General features: G+C 44.4%; 1 protein-coding gene across 4 annotated transcripts in view; it reads left to right on the forward strand.

The window, feature by feature from the left end:
* The window catches only part of LOC124037659 (protein unc-13 homolog A-like), a 61,071-nt gene that overhangs the window by 25,786 nt on the left and 18,945 nt on the right, over positions 1-16,340 (forward strand). For all 4 annotated transcript variants that reach the window (XR_006839221.1, XM_046352592.1, XM_046352593.1 and 1 more), the window contains exons 8-18: positions 3,376-3,603; positions 4,540-4,681; positions 5,204-5,373; positions 5,650-5,765; positions 7,995-8,158; positions 8,376-8,529; positions 8,826-8,894; positions 12,515-12,604; positions 12,836-12,970; positions 13,609-13,742; positions 16,172-16,257. Coding sequence is in view for 3 of the 4 variants with exons in the window: in XM_046352592.1 (XP_046208548.1) it covers positions 3,376-3,603; positions 4,540-4,681; positions 5,204-5,373; positions 5,650-5,765; positions 7,995-8,158; positions 8,376-8,529; positions 8,826-8,894; positions 12,515-12,604; positions 12,836-12,970; positions 13,609-13,742; positions 16,172-16,257 (1,488 nt within the window). In the remaining variant the exon portion in view is untranslated. The remainder of the gene's footprint in view (positions 1-3,375; positions 3,604-4,539; positions 4,682-5,203; positions 5,374-5,649; positions 5,766-7,994; positions 8,159-8,375; positions 8,530-8,825; positions 8,895-12,514; positions 12,605-12,835; positions 12,971-13,608; positions 13,743-16,171; positions 16,258-16,340) is intronic.

Here is a 16,340-nt window from a genome sequence, read left to right on the forward strand (position 1 = left end):
CACACTGTATACTATGTATGTTAATTGTAAGTTAATTGAAATGCATTCCAGGTGACTACCTCATGAAGCTAGTTGAGAGAATGCCAAGAGTGTGCAAACTTGTCATCAAGGCAAAGGGTGGCTACTTTGAGGAATCTCAAATCAAATCAAATCAATCAAATGTTATTTGTCACATACACATGGTTAGCAGATGTTAATGCGAGTGTAGCGAAATGCTTGTGCTTCTAGTTCCGACAATGCAGTAATAACCAACGAGTAATCTAGCTAACAATTCCAAAACTACTACCTTATACACACAAGTGTAAAGGGATAAAGAATATGTACATAAAGATATATGAATGAGTGATGGTACGGAGCGGCATAGGCAAGATTCAGTAGATGGTATCGAGTACAGTATATATGTATATATATGAGATAAATAATGTAGGGTATGTAAACATTATATTAGGTAGCATTGTTTAAAGTGGCTAGTGATATATTTGACATCAATTCCCATCAATTCCCATTATTAAAGTGGCTAGTGATACATGTATTACATAAAGATGCAGTAGATGATATAGAGTACAGTATATATGTATATATATGAGATAAATAATGTAGGGTATGTAAACATTATATTAGGTAGCATTGTTTAAAGTGGCTAGTGATATATTTGACATCAATTCCCATCAATTCCCATTATTAAAGTGGCTGGAGTTGAGTCAGTGTGTTGGCAGCAGCCACTCAATGTTAGTGGTGGCTGTTTAACAGTCTGATGGCCTTGAGATAGAAGCTGTTTTTCAGTCTCTCGGTCCCTGCTTTGATGCACCTGTACTGACCTCGCCTTCTGGATGATAGCGGGGTGAACAGGCAGTCGCTCGGGTGGTTGTTGTCCTTGATGATCTTTATGGCCTTCCTGTGACATTGGGTGGTGTAGGTGTCCTGGAGGGCAGGTAGTTTGCCCCAGTGATGCGTTGTGCAGACCTCACTACCCTCTGGAGAGCCTTACGGTTGTGGGCGGAGCAGTTGCCGTACCAGGCGGTGATACAGCCCGACAGGATGCTCTCGATTGTGCATCTGTAGAAGTTTGTGAGTGCTTTTGGTGACAAGCCAAATTTCTTCAGCCTCCTGAGGTTGAAGAGGCGCTGCTGCGCCTTCTTCACGATGCTGTCTGTGTGGGTGGACCAATTCAGTTTGTCTGTGATGTGTACGCCGAGGAACTTAAAACTTACTACCCTCTCCACTACTGTTCCATCGATGTGGATAGGGGGGGGTTCCCTCTGCTGTTTCCTGAAGTCCACAATCATCTCCTTAGTTTTGTTGATGTTGAGTGTGAGGTTATTTTCCTGACACCACACTCCGAGGGCCCTCACCTCCTCCCTGTAGGCCGTCTCGTCGTTGTTGGTAATCAAGCCTACCACTGTTGTGTTGTCCGCAAACTTGATGATTGAGTTGGAGGCGTGCGTGGCCACGCAGTCGTAGGTGAACAGGGAGTACAGGAGAGGGCTCAGAACGCACCCTTGTGGGGCCCCAGTGTTGAGGATCAGCGGGGTGGAGATGTTACCTACCCTCACCATCTGGGGGCGGCCCGTCAGGAAGTCCAGTACCCAGTTGCACATGGCGGGGTCGAGACCCAGGGTCCAGGGAGCTTGATGACGAGTTTGGAGGGTACTATGGTGTTAAATGCTGAGCTGTAGTCGATGAACAGCATTCTCACATAGGTATTCCTCTTGTCCAGATGGGTTAGGGCAGTGTGCAGTGTGGTTGAGATTGCATCGTCTGTGGACCTATTTGGGCGGTAAGCAAATTGGAGTGGGTCTAGGGTGTCAGGTAGGGTGGAGGTGATATGGTCCTTGACTAGTCTCTCAAAGCATTCATGATGACAGAGGTGAGTGCTACGGGGCGGTAGTCGTTTAGCTCAGTTACCTTAGCTTTCTTGGGAACAGGAACACTGGTGGCCCTCTTGAAGCATGTGGGAACAGCAGACTGGGATAGGGATCGATTGAATATGTCCGTAAACACACCAGCCAGCTGGTTTGCGCATGCTCTGAGAGGCGTGGCTGGGGATGCCGTCTGGGCCTGCAGCCTTGCTAGGGTTAACACGTTTAAATGTTTTACTCACCTCTGCTGCAGTGAAGGAGAGTCCGCATGTTTTGGTTGCGGGCCGTGTCAGTGGCACTGTATTGTCCTCAAAGCGGGCAAAAAAGTTACTTAGTCTGCCTGGGAGCAAGGCATCCTGGTCCGTAACTGGGCTGGTTTTCTTTTTGTAATCTGTGATTAACTGTAGACCCTGCCACATACCTCTTGTGTCTGAGCCGTTGAATTGTGATTCTACTTTGTCTCTATACTGACGCTTAGCTTGTTTGATTGCCTTGCGGAGGGAATAGCTACACTGTTTGTATTCGGTCATGTTTCCGGTCACTTTGCCCTGATTAGAAGCAGTGGTTCGCGCTTTCAGTTTCAGCGAATGCTGCCATCAATCCACTGTTTCTGGTTTGGGAATGTTTTAATCTTTGCTATGGGAACGACATCTTCAACGCACGTTCTAATGAACTCGCTCACCGAATCAGCGTATTCATCAATGTTGTTGTCTGACGCAATACGAAACATATCCCAGTCGATGTGATGGAAGCAGTCTTGGAGTGTGGAATCAGATTGAACAGACCTCACCGCGGGAGCTTCTTGTTTTAGCTTCTGTCTGTAGGCAGGGAGCAACAAAATGGAGTCGTGGTCAGCTTTTCCGAAGTGAGGGTGGGGGAGGGCCTTATATGCATCGCGGAAGTTAGAATAGCAATGATCCAAGGTTTTACCAGCCCTGGTTGCGCAATCGATATGCTGATACAATTTAGGGAGTCTTGTTTCCAGATTAGCCTTGTTAAAATCCCCAGCTACAATGAATGCAGCCTCAGGATATATGGATTCCAGTTTGCAAAGAGTCAAATAAAGTTCGTTCAGAGCCATCGATGTGTCTGCTTGGGGGGGAATATATATGGCTGTGATTATAATCGAAGAGAATTCCCTTTGTAGATAATGCGGTCGACATTTGATTGTGAGGAATTCTAAATCAGTTGAACATAAGGACTTGAGTTCCTGTATGTATGTTCTCTCAGTAGTAACACTTCTATGGTTACTACATGATTCCATATATGTTATTTAATAGTTTGAATGTCTTCACTATTATTCTACAATGTAGAAAATAGCTAAAATAAAGAGTAGGTGTGTCCAAACTCATATTTTTTATTTTTAGGTAATTGATTCAGTGGCCTACAAAAGGGGGGCCACTGGCCACATGCCACGAGTTGCCCATTCCTGCTGTAGAATAATACAGCATAAGACCTTATTTGTCATGTAACTCAATAAATCACATCTGACCCTCATCTCATTTGTCTACCCCAGGAGCAGCGGAAAAGAGTTCTAAGTATGGGGCAGAGGACAGAACCCAGAACATCATCATGGTTCTAAAAGACAGGATGAAGATCCGAGAGAGGAACAAGCCGGAGATCTTTGAGCTGATCCAGGAGGTGTTTGCCATGGTCAAAGTCACTCACGTCACCTACATGAAGCAGAGCAAACAGAGCGTACTGGAAGGCACCTCCAAGTGGTCGGCCAAGATCAGCATCACAGGTGTGTGTGTGTGTGTGTGTGTGTGTGTGTGTGTGTGTGTGTGTGTGTGTGTGTGTGTGTGTGTGTGTGTGTGTGTGTGTGTGTGTGTGTGTGTGTGTGTGTGTGTGTGTGTGTGTGTGTGTGTGTGTGTGTGTGTGTGTGTGTGTGTGTGTGTGTGTGTGTGTGAGAGAGAGAGACGGGGTGTGTGTACCAGGGCTTCAGAGTTGGAGAGCTGATCTAGGACCAGGTCCACCATGTCCATATCAGCAGAAAAACAATCTTATTCATTATGATCTAAAAGGGACTCCTATTCTGAGACGCTTTGTGAATAGTATGACTTCAGAACCATCCTTTTGTAAAGCTCTGGCAGATGCCATTTGCAGTCTGACTCCATCACAACACACATCATCCACCCTCTGTCTCCTCTTGCTTGTTTGTGTTCCAGCTCTATTTGTTGTAAAGGTCATACTGTGCTGTAGACCATTGAGTCACTGTCTGACATGAAGGAGACAGATTAGATAACGGTCCCATATGAAGAGGGATTGGAGATATTCGTCTGTAAGAAGGCAAAGAACCAGAATAGGTCAATGGGAGTGTGTAGAAGGGAGAACTCTCGACCTAGCCTGGTTAACTAGGCTCTGCTCAAGTCTTGTGCTATTGACTGCCGCTCCATCTGTTTGAGGTTTGAAGTACTCCGAACTTTGTAGACCAGACCTATACTCATGTCATTCATATTTTAAACTCCTTGAGATTTTTTACTTGTATGTGCTGTGTACTGCAATTCAGCTTTTAGCTGCCAAGTACGGCTTACTGGTAAAAATGTAATAAACTACTACTACTATTAGCCTCTAAACTAGACTGACCACTGTGCTCACTAGTGAAACAATGATGAGTGCAGTAATCGGCCATACTGACCACCTGATGCTGCCCCCTGGTCGCTCTCCTTCCTCCCCACAGTGCTGTGTGCCCAGGGCCTCCAGGCGAAGGATAAGACAGGCTCCAGTGACCCCTACGTCACGGTCCAGGTGGGCAAGACCAAGAAGAGGACCAAGACCATCTATGGAAACCTCAACCCTGTCTGGGAGGAGAACTTCAACTTGTGAGTAGAGAGAGAAAGTACTTTTTCAATTTAGTCATTTAGCTGACACTCTTATCCAGAGCGACATAAGGGAGCAATTAGGGTTAAGTGCCTTGCACAAGGGCACATCGACGGATTACCTGACTGGAATAACATTGAAGGTTGTGTATTCACAGATTGTGAATGGATGACATTGGTGGGTCTCTCTCTCCCCCTCCCCATCTGTCTGTCTCTGTCTCTGTCTCTCCCCTCTCTCTCTCTCTCTCTCTCTCTCTCTCTCTCTCTCTCTCTCTCTCTCTCTCTCTCTCTCTCTCTCTCTCTCTCTCTCTCTCTCTCTCTCTCTCTTTCTCTTTCTCTTCTCTTTTCTCTTTCTCTCTCTCTCTTTCTCTCTCTCTCTCTCTTCTCTCTCTCTCTCTCTTTCTCTCTCTTTCTTTCTCTCTCTCTTTCTCTTCTCTCTTTCTCTCTCTCTTTCTCTCTCTCTCTTTCTCTCTTTCTCTGTCTCTCTCTGTCTCTGTCTCTGTCTGTCTGTGACTGTCTGTGTAGTGAGTGCCACAACTCCTCGGACCGAATCAAGGTGCGGGTGTGGGACGAGGATGATGACATCAAGTCTCGGGTGAAGCAGAAGTTCAAAAAGGAGTCAGATGACTTCCTGGGTCAGACCATCATCGAGATCCGCACGCTGAGCGGGGAGATGGATGTCTGGTACAACCTGGGTCAGTACAGTCACAGTACAGGGGGAAATAACCACTTGTTAAGCTAATAAACCCAATCATTGAGCCTCTGACACTTCGGGTCCATATAATTACTTACTAGGTATCCATACGATGAGGTTAATTTGGTGAACTAATTTGGGTGAACTATCCTTTTAAAAATGATTTATTTCATATAAGAGTCATCATTATGGTTGAGGTCTTTATCAAAGATAGTTCTTGTTAGGTTGACTGGGGTATGTGTTGACTGAGAGTCTTGTGTCTGGTCCCTCTCTGCAGACAAGCGTACAGACAAGTCAGCCGTGTCTGGTGCCATCAGGATGCACATCAATGTAGAGATCAAAGGAGAGGAAACAGTCGCTCCATATCATGTCCAATACACCTGTCTGCACGAGGTAAGGTGTGTGTGTGTGTGTGTGTGTGTGTGTGTGTGTGTGTGTGTGTGTGTGTGTGTGTGTGTGTGTGTGTGTGTGTGTGTGTGTGTGTGTGTGTGTGTGTGTGTGTGTGTGTGTGTGTGTGTGTGTGTGTGTGTGTGTGTGTGTGTGTGTGTGTGTGTGTGTGTGTGAGAGAGAGAGCATGTGCGTGGGTGCCTGCCTGCATAAAGTGTGTGTGCGTGTGGTCTGTGTGTACACGCGAGCCTGTGTATGCTCCTGCCTTCAGGTGCTAAGTGATGTTCATAGCCCAGTCATCTTGGTTCATTTAGCTGACTGATGTAGCAGTCTTTCATGAAGTTGTTGTTTCAGATGAAATAGAAGTTAATATCCCACAAAGGTGTCACCGCCTGCATTGCTCTTTCAATATAAATACCACATCAGATATAAAATACCACAGATAATATCTCTCACTCTGACCTTCTTCAAATATCCAACTGTCTACCATGTTTATGCTAAATGACCATTGCCCTATATCAAGTAATTACTCTGTCCAATATCAGGACATAGTTTGCAAACAGCTGAACCTAACAAGAGCCACTATTCAATTGTCCTGTAAATAATGGTCTGTACCAAATTCTCTCAATCTTCACAATGGCTCAACACATATTGTAATGGTGAGTCGTGACACTGAATGATTCATATATTCCTGTACAATTTCAGGTACTAGCTGTTGGCACATAAAACCAACTGATACATTTCTCATGAAAGTCAGTCATGTAATGAATGAATGGCGGCCTGAATAAATGATTCATTGAGCAACCCTCTGAGCACTGATCAGTCAGTCAGTCATCCAGTTAGATAGTCAGTCAGATAGATAGACAAACACCATTGTAAATACAACCCATATTTATGCTTATTTATTTTCCCTTGTGTACCCTTAACCATTTGTACATCGTGAGCGTCTGCTAAATGACTTAAATGTAAATGTTGCAACACTGTGTATATATAGGTAATATGACATTTGTAATGTCTTTATTGTTTTGAAACTTCTGTATGTGTAATGTTTACTGTTCATTTTTATTGTTTATTTAACTTTTGTATATTATCTATCTCACTTGCTTTGACAATGTTAACACGTTTCCCATGCCAATAAAGCCCTTGAATTGAATTGAATTGAATAGATATATATATATATAGATAGATAGACAGACAGACAGACAGACAGACAGACAGACAGTCGGTCAGACAGACAGACAGACAGACAGACAGACAGACAGACAGACAGACAGACAGACAGACAGACAGACAGACAGACAGACAGACAGACAGACAGACAGACAGACAGACAGACAGACAGACAGACAGACAGACAGACAGACAGACAGACAGACAGATAACAGACAGTCAGTTAGATAATCAGTCAGTCAGTCAGTTAGATAATCAGTCAGTCAGTCAGTTAGATAATCAGTCAGTCAGTCAGTTAGATAATCAGTCAGTCAGTCAGTTAGATAATCAGTCAGTCAGTCAGTTAGATAATCAGTCAGTCAGTCAGTTAGATAATCAGTCAGAGTCAGTTAGATAATCAGTCAGTCAGTCAGTTAGACAATCAGTCAGTCAGTTATACAGTCAGTCAATCAGTTGTTAGATAGTCAGTCAGTCAGTTGTTAGATAGTCAGTCAGTCAGTTGTTAGATAGTCAGTCAGTCAGTTGTTAGATAGTCAGTCAGTCAGTTGTTAGATAGTCAGTCAGTCAGTTGTTAGATAGTCAGTCAGTCAGTTGTTAGATAGTCAGTCAGTCAGTTGTTATATAGTCAGTCAGTCAGTTGTTAGATCGTCAGTCAGTCAATCAGTTAGTCAGTCAGATAGTCAGCCACGCAATCAGTCAGTCAATTAGTTAGTCAGCAAGCCAAATAGTCAGTCAGTCAGATAGTGAGTCACTCAGTTAGATAGTCAGTCAGTTAGATAGTCAGCCAGTCAATCAGTCAGTCAGATACTCAGTCATATAGTATGTCAGTCAGTTAGATAGTCAGCCAGTCATTCAGTCAGATAGTCAGTCAGTCAGTCAGTCAGATATATAGTGTGTGTATTTTACTCTGCTCTCCTGCTCAGACACATTCACACAGAGATCATGATGAAAGCTCCCTTCATTCAGCCTTAGCAACTTCAACTCATTAACATCATAGTCTAGATTGAATAACCCGTCTCTTTCATCCCCTCTATCTCTCTCTCCTCTCGCTCGCTCTGCCTACAGAACCTCTTCCACTTTGTCACAGATGTGCAGAGTTCTGGTGTTGTGAAGATTCCTGATGCTAAAGGGGATGATGCGTGGAAGGTGTACTTTGATGAGACTCCTCAGGAGATAGTGGATGAGTTTGCCATGCGCTACGGAGTGGAGTCAATCTATCAGGCTATGACGTGAGCTCAAATGTAGTACCCTACACACCCTGTCAGTGACACTCAGCTATAGCATACACATTACCAGATTGTAATGTGATGTATTGAGAGAACACCTAGTGTATGGTTGTGTGTAGGATGATACTGTGGTACACCCTAAACATCACAAGGGAATGCATGGGCAGCTTCATTAATACTAAAGTGATAACGTTTATCCCGTGTGTGTGTTCTCCCACAGTCACTTTGCCTGCCTGTCGTCTAAGTACATGTGCCCTGGGGTGCCGGCGGTAATGAGTACCCTGCTGGCCAACATCAATGCATACTACGCCCACAGCACCCAGGCCACCAATAGCGTGTCCGCCTCTGACCGTTTCGCCGCATCCAACTTCGGGGTGAGTCGCCCCAAATGAACCCCTACCCTTACACTAAACTTAACAATAAACCTTACGTAACCTTAACCGTATTACATTTCAACTTCAATGAGGTAGGGATGTCCAAAAAGGACCCTCATTAAGGTTAGAGTTGGGGTAGGGATGTCCCATGGATTCCGGATAGCACTAAGCAATTCATGAGGGATGGACAGATACATAATATGATGCAATGCCTCAACTCAATGTTTAAGGTGAGCCAATGGGTATGCTAGCTCTTAGGCTAATGTGTTATGGCGTATTTTTTATTTTTTTTTCAGAAAGAACGATTTGTGAAGCTCCTAGACCAACTCCACAACTCCCTTAGGATTGATCTGTCCATGTACCGGGTAGGCTACTCTTAACTTTCTCTCTTCTATTTCTCTCTCTGTTTTTCAATCTGTGTCCTTACCTACCTCTAGATCCCTTTTGCAAAACCAATTAACTAGCCTGCTAATATTGTTCCTCACCAAGGAGTCTTAGGCCTAGTTAACTGGTCTGTAACCAGATATAAGATGTGCATCGATGTGAGAAATCTGCGTATTAAATCAAATAAAATTGTATTAGTCGCATGCGCCGAATACAACAAGTGTAGACCTTACAGTGAAATGCCGAATACAACAGGTGTAGTAGACCTTACAGTGAAATGTTTACTTACGAACCCCTAACCAACAATGCTGTTTAAAAAAATACGGATAAGAATAAGAAATAAATGTAACAACTAATTAAAGAGCAGCAGTAAAATAACAATAGCGAGACTATATACAGGGGGTACCGGTACAGAGTCAATGTGCTGGGGAGCACCGGTTAGTTGAGATAATATGTTTTAGGGCCTTCCTCTGACACCGCTTGGATGGCAGGAAGCTTGACCCCAGTGATGTACTGGGCCATTCGCACTACTCTGTAGTGCCTTGCGGTCAGTCACTCAGTCTGACTGACCGCAAGGTAATCTGGTAATCTGTCTGGCCCTGAGCCTTGTGAATGTTGACCTGTTTAAAGGTCTTACTCACATCAGCTGCGGAGAGTGTGATCACACAGTCTTCCGGAACAGCTGGTGCTCTCATGCATGTTTCAGTGTTATTTGCCTCAAAGAGAGCATAGAAGTAGTTTAGCTTGTCTGGTAGGCTCGTGTCACTGGGCAGCTCTCGGCTATGCTTCCCTTTGTAGTCTTTAATGATTTGCAAGCCCTGCCACATCCGACGAGCATCAGAGCCGGTGTAGTACTTTTTGATCTTAGTCCTGTATTGACGCTTTTGCCTGTTTGATGGTTCTTCGGAGGCCATAGCAGGATATCTTATAAGTCCCGCTCCTTGAAAGCAGCTGCTCTAGAATTTAGCTCAGTGTGGATTTTGCCTGTAATCCATGGATTCTGGTTGGGATATGTACCTACGGTCACTGTGGGGACGACGTCATCGATGCATTTATTGATGAAGCCAATGACTGATGTGGTGGACTCTTCAATGCCATCAGAGGAATCCCGGAGCATATTCCAGTCTGTGCTAGCAAAACAGTCCTGTATCTTAGCACCTGCTTCCTCTGACCTCTTTTTTATTGATCTAGTCACTGGTGCATCCTGCTTTCATTTTGGCTTGTAAGCAGGAATCAGGAGGATAGAATTATGGTCAGATTTGCCAAATGGAGTGTGAGGGAGAGCTTTGTGTGCGTTTCTGTGTGTGGAGTAAAGGTGGTCCAGAGTTTTCTTTCCCTCTGGTTAGACATTTAACTTCTTATGGCTGCAATCCCGTTAATGGGATACTTTTCATCAACAACTGCTGATTTACAGAGCGCCACATTCAAATAATATTACTAAAAATATTTATATTCATGAAATCACAAGTGAAATATAGCAAAACACAGTTTAGCCTTTTGTTAATCCACCTGTCGTGTCAGATTTTGAAAATATGCTTTACAGCGAAAGCAATCCAAGCGTTTGTGTAAGTTTATCGATCGCTCGACAAAACATTATGAACACCTACCATCAAAGTAGCTTGATCACGAAAATCAGAAAAGCAATCAAATTAATTGTTTACCTTTGATGATCTTCGGATGTTTTCACTCACGAGACTCCCAGTTACACAATAAATGTTCCTTTTGTTCCATAAAGATTATTTTTATATCCAAAATACCTCCGTTTGTTTTGCGCGTTATGTTCAGAATCCACAGGAAAGAGCGGTCACAAGAACGCAGACAAAAATTCCAAACAGTATCCGTAATGTCCACAGAAACATGTCAAACGTTTTTTATAATCAATCCTCAGGTTGTTTAAAAAAAATATAATCGATAATATATCAACCGCAACTGTCTTTTTCAGTAGGAGAGGGAAAGGCAATGGCTGCCCAAACTCTGTTGCGCATACAAAACGCTGCTAGCACCCAGCCATACAATGATGCAATGTTATCGTTCTCACTCATTTTTCTAAATAAAAGCCTGAAACTATGTCTAAAGACTGTTGACACCTTGAGGAAGCGATAGGAAAAGGAATCTGGTTGATATCCCTTTAAATGGAGCAAGGGCAGGCTATGGAGCATGGAGTTTTCAAAATAGAAGCCACTTCCTGGTTTGATTTTCCTCAGGGTTTCACCTGCTATATCAGTTCTGTTATGCTCACAGACAATATTTTGACAGTTTTGGAAACTTTAGAATGTTTTCTATCCAATACTAATAATAATATGCATATTTTAGCAACTGAGACTGAAGAGCAGGCCGTTTACTTTGGGCAACTTATTCATCCAAGCTACTCAATACTGCCCCCAGCCATAAGAAGTTTAACATGCTGATAGAAATTTGGTAAAACGGTTTTAAGTTTCCCTGCATTAAAGTCCCTGGCTACTAGGAGCGCCTCTTTGCAGATCTTCTCCAAGTCATTAAGGTTTCGAGGCTGACGTGTGGAAACTCAAACCTTCAGCTCCCTCCACAGATTTTCTATGGGATTAAGGTCTAGAGACTGGCTAGGCCACTCCAGGACCATAATGTACTTCTTCTTGAGCCACTGCTTTGTTGCCTTGGCCGTGTGTTTTGGGTCATTGTCATGCTGGAATACCCATCCACGACCCATTTTCAATGCTCTGGCTGAGGGAAGGAGGTTCTCACCAAAGATTTGACGGTACACGGCCCCGTCCATCGTCCCTTTGATGCGGTGAAGTTGTCCTGTCGCCTTGGCAGAAAAACACCCCTAAAGCATAATGTTTCCACCTCCATGTTTGAAGGTGGGGATGGTGTTCTTGGGGTCATAGGCAGTATTCCTCCTCTTCCAAACATGGCGAGTTGAGTTGATGCCAAAGAGCTCCATTTTGGTCTCATCTGACCACAACACTTTCACCCAGTTGTCCTCTGAATCATTCAGATGTTCATTGGTAAACTTTAGACGGGCATGTTTATGTGCTTTCTTGAGCAGGTGGACCTTGCGGGCGCTGCAGGATTTCAGTCCTTCACGGCGTAGTGTGTTACCAATTGCAGATTTTTTTATTTTTCAAAGGGGTGACGAAAATAAATATTTAAAAAAGGAGAAACAGGCCCAAACAAAAGATTCAATCCAAAACCAAGGGTGCACATGGCTACCAAGAAAAACCAGAAGCCTCACAGCTCTGCAAGATGGCTCACTCTAGTTCCTTGCACCTGTGCCCTTTCAACGCTTAATAAGTCTACACAGGACTTCCTGGCTTAGCACCTACTGCTGCCCCCTGGGGATGTTGAAGTTTATCCTGGTAGTTTATTGTTTAGCTTAATATCTCTACTGTCTTTCTCTCTCTCTCACACACACACACACACACACACACACACACACACACACACACACACACACACACACACACACACACACACACACACACACACACACACACACACACACACACACACACACACACACACACACACACACACACACACACACACACACACACACACACACACACACACACACACACACACACACTTATCTCACTGTGGATCTATCATCTGTGTGTAACAGAATAACTTCCCAGCCAGCAGTCCTGAGAGGCTGCAGGACCTCAAGTCTACTGTGGACCTGCTCACCAGCATCACCTTCTTCAGGATGAAGGTAACTCTCTCTTCTCTTTCATTTCACTCCATCCGCTCCTTGGGTCACCTCTACTTTGCTCTGTTTGGTACCACATGTATCCATTCTTGTTTACACTGTACAGTATCGCTACACTACATGCTCTTTTCAAACATGCATCTTCACTGAGTTTCGTTGACCCAGTGTGGTTGTATGGGCTTTCCCAGTTTCAGTAACTTTTCAATCTGTCTGTGTCTGTGTGTCTGTCCTCAGGTACAGGAGCTACAGAGTCCCCCCAGAGCCAGTCAGGTGGTGAAGGGCTGTGTTAAGGCCTGTCTCAACTCCACCTACGAATACATCTTCAACAACTGTCACGAACTCTACAGCCGCGAGTACCAGACAGACCCGGTGTGTGTGTGTGTGTGTGTGTGTGTGTGTGTGTGTGTGTGTGTGTGTGTGTGCGTGTGTGCATGCGTGTGTGTGTGCGTGTGTGTGTGTGTGTGTGTGTGTGTGTGTGTGTGTGTGTGTGTGTGTGTGTGTGTGTGTGTGTGTGTGTGTGTGTGTGTGTGTGTGTGTGTGTGTGTGTGTGTGTGTGTCTCTCTCTGTCTGTGTCATTAGGACCTCAGGTGGCCTCCATCAAGCCTGTACATGATTTTTATATGGATTTACAAGCCTTGTTTTTGCATTATTAAAGTGGGGCGATTCATTCCGACTCCCTTCATGAATCTCAAAAGCTGATTTTTCCTTTGAATAAAACATTCCACCCTGAGGTTCCTTGCAATATTTTGTTGAATCTTCAGTTCATTCTTCAGTTTGAACCTCTGCGGTGGTATGAATACTTTTCTTTCTGACTTTGTCAGCTTTCTTCAAAGGACTAAACTTGCATGTGGTTTGATGGGTTCATCAGCTCATTAGAGTGGCGAAGAGATAGATATCATTGGAGTTGAGTGGTAGCGAAGCGATATATATCAGACAAACTACGATAGTAGCTACAATAGTAGCCCATGTGATAGTATCCCAGTGACTGAGTGTGTTGTTTTGTCCAGGCCAAACTAGGAGTGGTCGTTCCAGAAGAGCAGGGTCCCAGCATCAAGAACCTGGACTTCTGGTCCAAACTCATCACCCTCATCGTGTCCATCATAGAGGAAGACAAAAACTCCTACACACCCTGCCTAAACCAGTGAGTCTGTCACTCTCTCTAGCCATAACAGTCTGTTTCACTGTCGCTCTCCCTCCCCCTGTCTCTCTTTCTCTGTCTCTCTTTCTCTGTCTCTCTCCCCCTGTCTCTCTTTCTCTGTCTCTCTTTCTCTGTCTCTCTTTCTCTGTCTCTCTCCCCCTGTCTCTCTTTCTCTGTCTCTCTTTCTCTGTCTCTCTTTCTCTGTCTCTCTTTCTCTGTCTCTCTCCCCCTGTCTCTCTTTCTCTGTCTCTCTTTCTCTGTCTCTCTTTCTCTGTCTCTATTTCTCTGTCTCTCTTTCTCTGTCTCTTTCTCTGTCTCTCTTTCTCTGTCTCTCTTTCTCTGTCTCTCTTTCTCTGTCTCTCTTTCTCTGTCTCTCTCCCCCTGTATCTCTTTCTCTGTCTCTCTTTCTCTGTCTCTCTTTCTCTGTCTCTTTCTCTGTCTCTCTCCCCCTGTATCTCTTTCTCTGTCTCTCTTTCTCTGTCTCTCTCCCCCTGTCTCTCTTTCTCTGTCTCTCTTTCTCTGTCTCTCTCCCCCTGTCTCTCTTTCTCGGTCTCTCTTTCTCTGTCTCTCTCCCCCTGTATCTCTTTCTGTCTCTCTTTCTCTGTCTCTCTTTCTCTGTCTCTCTTTCTCTGTCTCTCTTTCTCTGTCTCTTTCTCTGTCTCTCTCCCCCTGTATCTCTTTCTCTGTCTCTCTTTCTCTGTCTCTCTCCCCCTGTCTCTCTTTCTCTGTCTCTCTTTCTCTGTCTCTCTTTCTCTGTCTCTCTCCCCCTCTCCCCTGTCTCTCTTTCTCTGTCTCTCTTTCTCTGTCTCCCCTGTCTCTCTTTCTCTGTCTCTCTTTCTCTGTCTCTCTCCCCCTGTATCTCTTTCTCTGTCTCTCTCCCCCTGTATCTCTTTCTCTGTCTCTCTTTCTCGGTCTCTCTTTCTCTGTCTCTCTTTCTCTATCTCTCGTTCTCTGTCTCTTTCTCTGTCTCTCTTTCTCTTTCTCTCTTTCTCTGTCGCTCTTTCTCTGTCTCTCTTTCTCGGTCTCTCTTTCTCTGTCTCTTTCTCTGTCTCTCTTTCTCTGTCTCTCTCCCCCTGTCTCTCTTTCTCTGTCTCTCTTTCTCTGTCTCTTTCTCTGTCTCTCTTTCTCTGTCTCTCTCCCCCTGTCTCTCTTTCTCTGTCTCTCTTTCTCTGTCTCTCGTTCTCTGTCTCTCTTTCTCTGTCTCTCTTTCTCTGTCTCTCTTTCTCTGTCTCTCTTTCTCTGTCTCTCTTTCTCTATCTCTCATTCTCTGTCTCTCTCCCCCGTCTCTCTTTCTCTGTCTCTCTCCCCCGTCTCTCTTTCTCTGTCTCTTTCTCTGTCTCTCTTTCTCTGTCTCTCTTTCTCTGTCTCTCTTTCTCTGTCTGTCTTTCTCTGTCTGTCTTTCTCTGTCTCTCTTTCTCTGTCTCTCTCCCCCTGTATCTATTTCTTTGTCTCTCTTTCTCTGTCTCTCTTTCTGTCTCTCTTTCTCTGTCTCTCTTTCTCTGTCTCTCTGTATCTCTCCCCCTGTCTCTCTTTCTCTGTCTCTCTCCCCCTGTCTCTCTTTCTCTGTCTCTTTCTCTGTCTCTCTTTCTCTGTCTCTCTTTCTCTGTCTGTCTTTCTCTCTATCTTTCTCTCTCTCTTTCTCTGTCTGTCTTTCTCTCTATCTTTCTCTCTCTCTTTCTCTCTATCTTTCTCTCTCTCTTTCTCTCTCTATTTCTCTGTCTCTTTCTCTGTCTCTTTCTCTGTCTCTCTTTCTCTGTCTCTCTTTCTGTCTCTTTCTCTGTCTCTCTTTCTCTGTCTCTTTCTCTGTCTCTTTCTCTCTGTCTCTTTCTCTGTCTCTCTTTCTCTGTCTCTCATTCTCTATCTCTCATTCTCTGTCTCTCTTTCTCTATCTCTCATTCTCTGTCTCTCTCCCCCTCTCTCTCTCTCCCCCGTCTCTCTCTCTCTCCCCTGTCTCTCTTTCTCTGTCTCTCTCTTTCTCTGTCTCTCTTTCTCTGTCTCTCTCTTTCTCTGTCTGTCTTTCTCTGTCTCTCTTTCTCTGTCTCTCTCCCCCTGTATCTCTTTCTTTGTCTCTCTTTCTCTGTCTCTCTTTCTCTGTCTCTCTGTCTCTCTCCCCCTGTCTCTCTTTCTCTGTCTCTCTCTCTCTCTCTCTTTCTCTGTCTCTCTTTCTCTGTCTGTCTTTCTCTCTATCTTTTTCTCTCTCTTTCTCTGTCTGTCTTTCTCTCTATCTTTCTCTCTCTCTATCTTTCTCTCTCTCTCTCTTTCTCTCTCTATTTCTCTGTCTCTTTCTCTGTCTCTCTTTCTCTGTCTCTCTTTCTGTCTCTTTCTCAGTCTCTCTTTCTCTGTCTCTTTCTCTCTGTCTCTTTCTCTGTCTCTCTCCACCTTTACATCCATATGTAACTCCATATCTGTTTCTTACCATCTGCCACGCACAGGTTTCCTCAGGAGCTCAACGTGGGTAAAATCAGTGCTGAGGTGATGTGGAACCTGTTTGCTCAGGATATGAAGTACGCCATGGAGGGTGAGCACTGAATAATGTTGCACCTCACCACACTGTTGTTCTAGATCTGTCCTGGCAGTTGTTTTCTGTTTTTATGGGGCTGT

Source organism: Oncorhynchus gorbuscha, linkage group LG06 (genome assembly GCF_021184085.1).
Source record: "Oncorhynchus gorbuscha isolate QuinsamMale2020 ecotype Even-year linkage group LG06, OgorEven_v1.0, whole genome shotgun sequence".
Classification (NCBI taxonomy): Eukaryota; Metazoa; Chordata; class Actinopteri; order Salmoniformes; family Salmonidae; genus Oncorhynchus; species Oncorhynchus gorbuscha.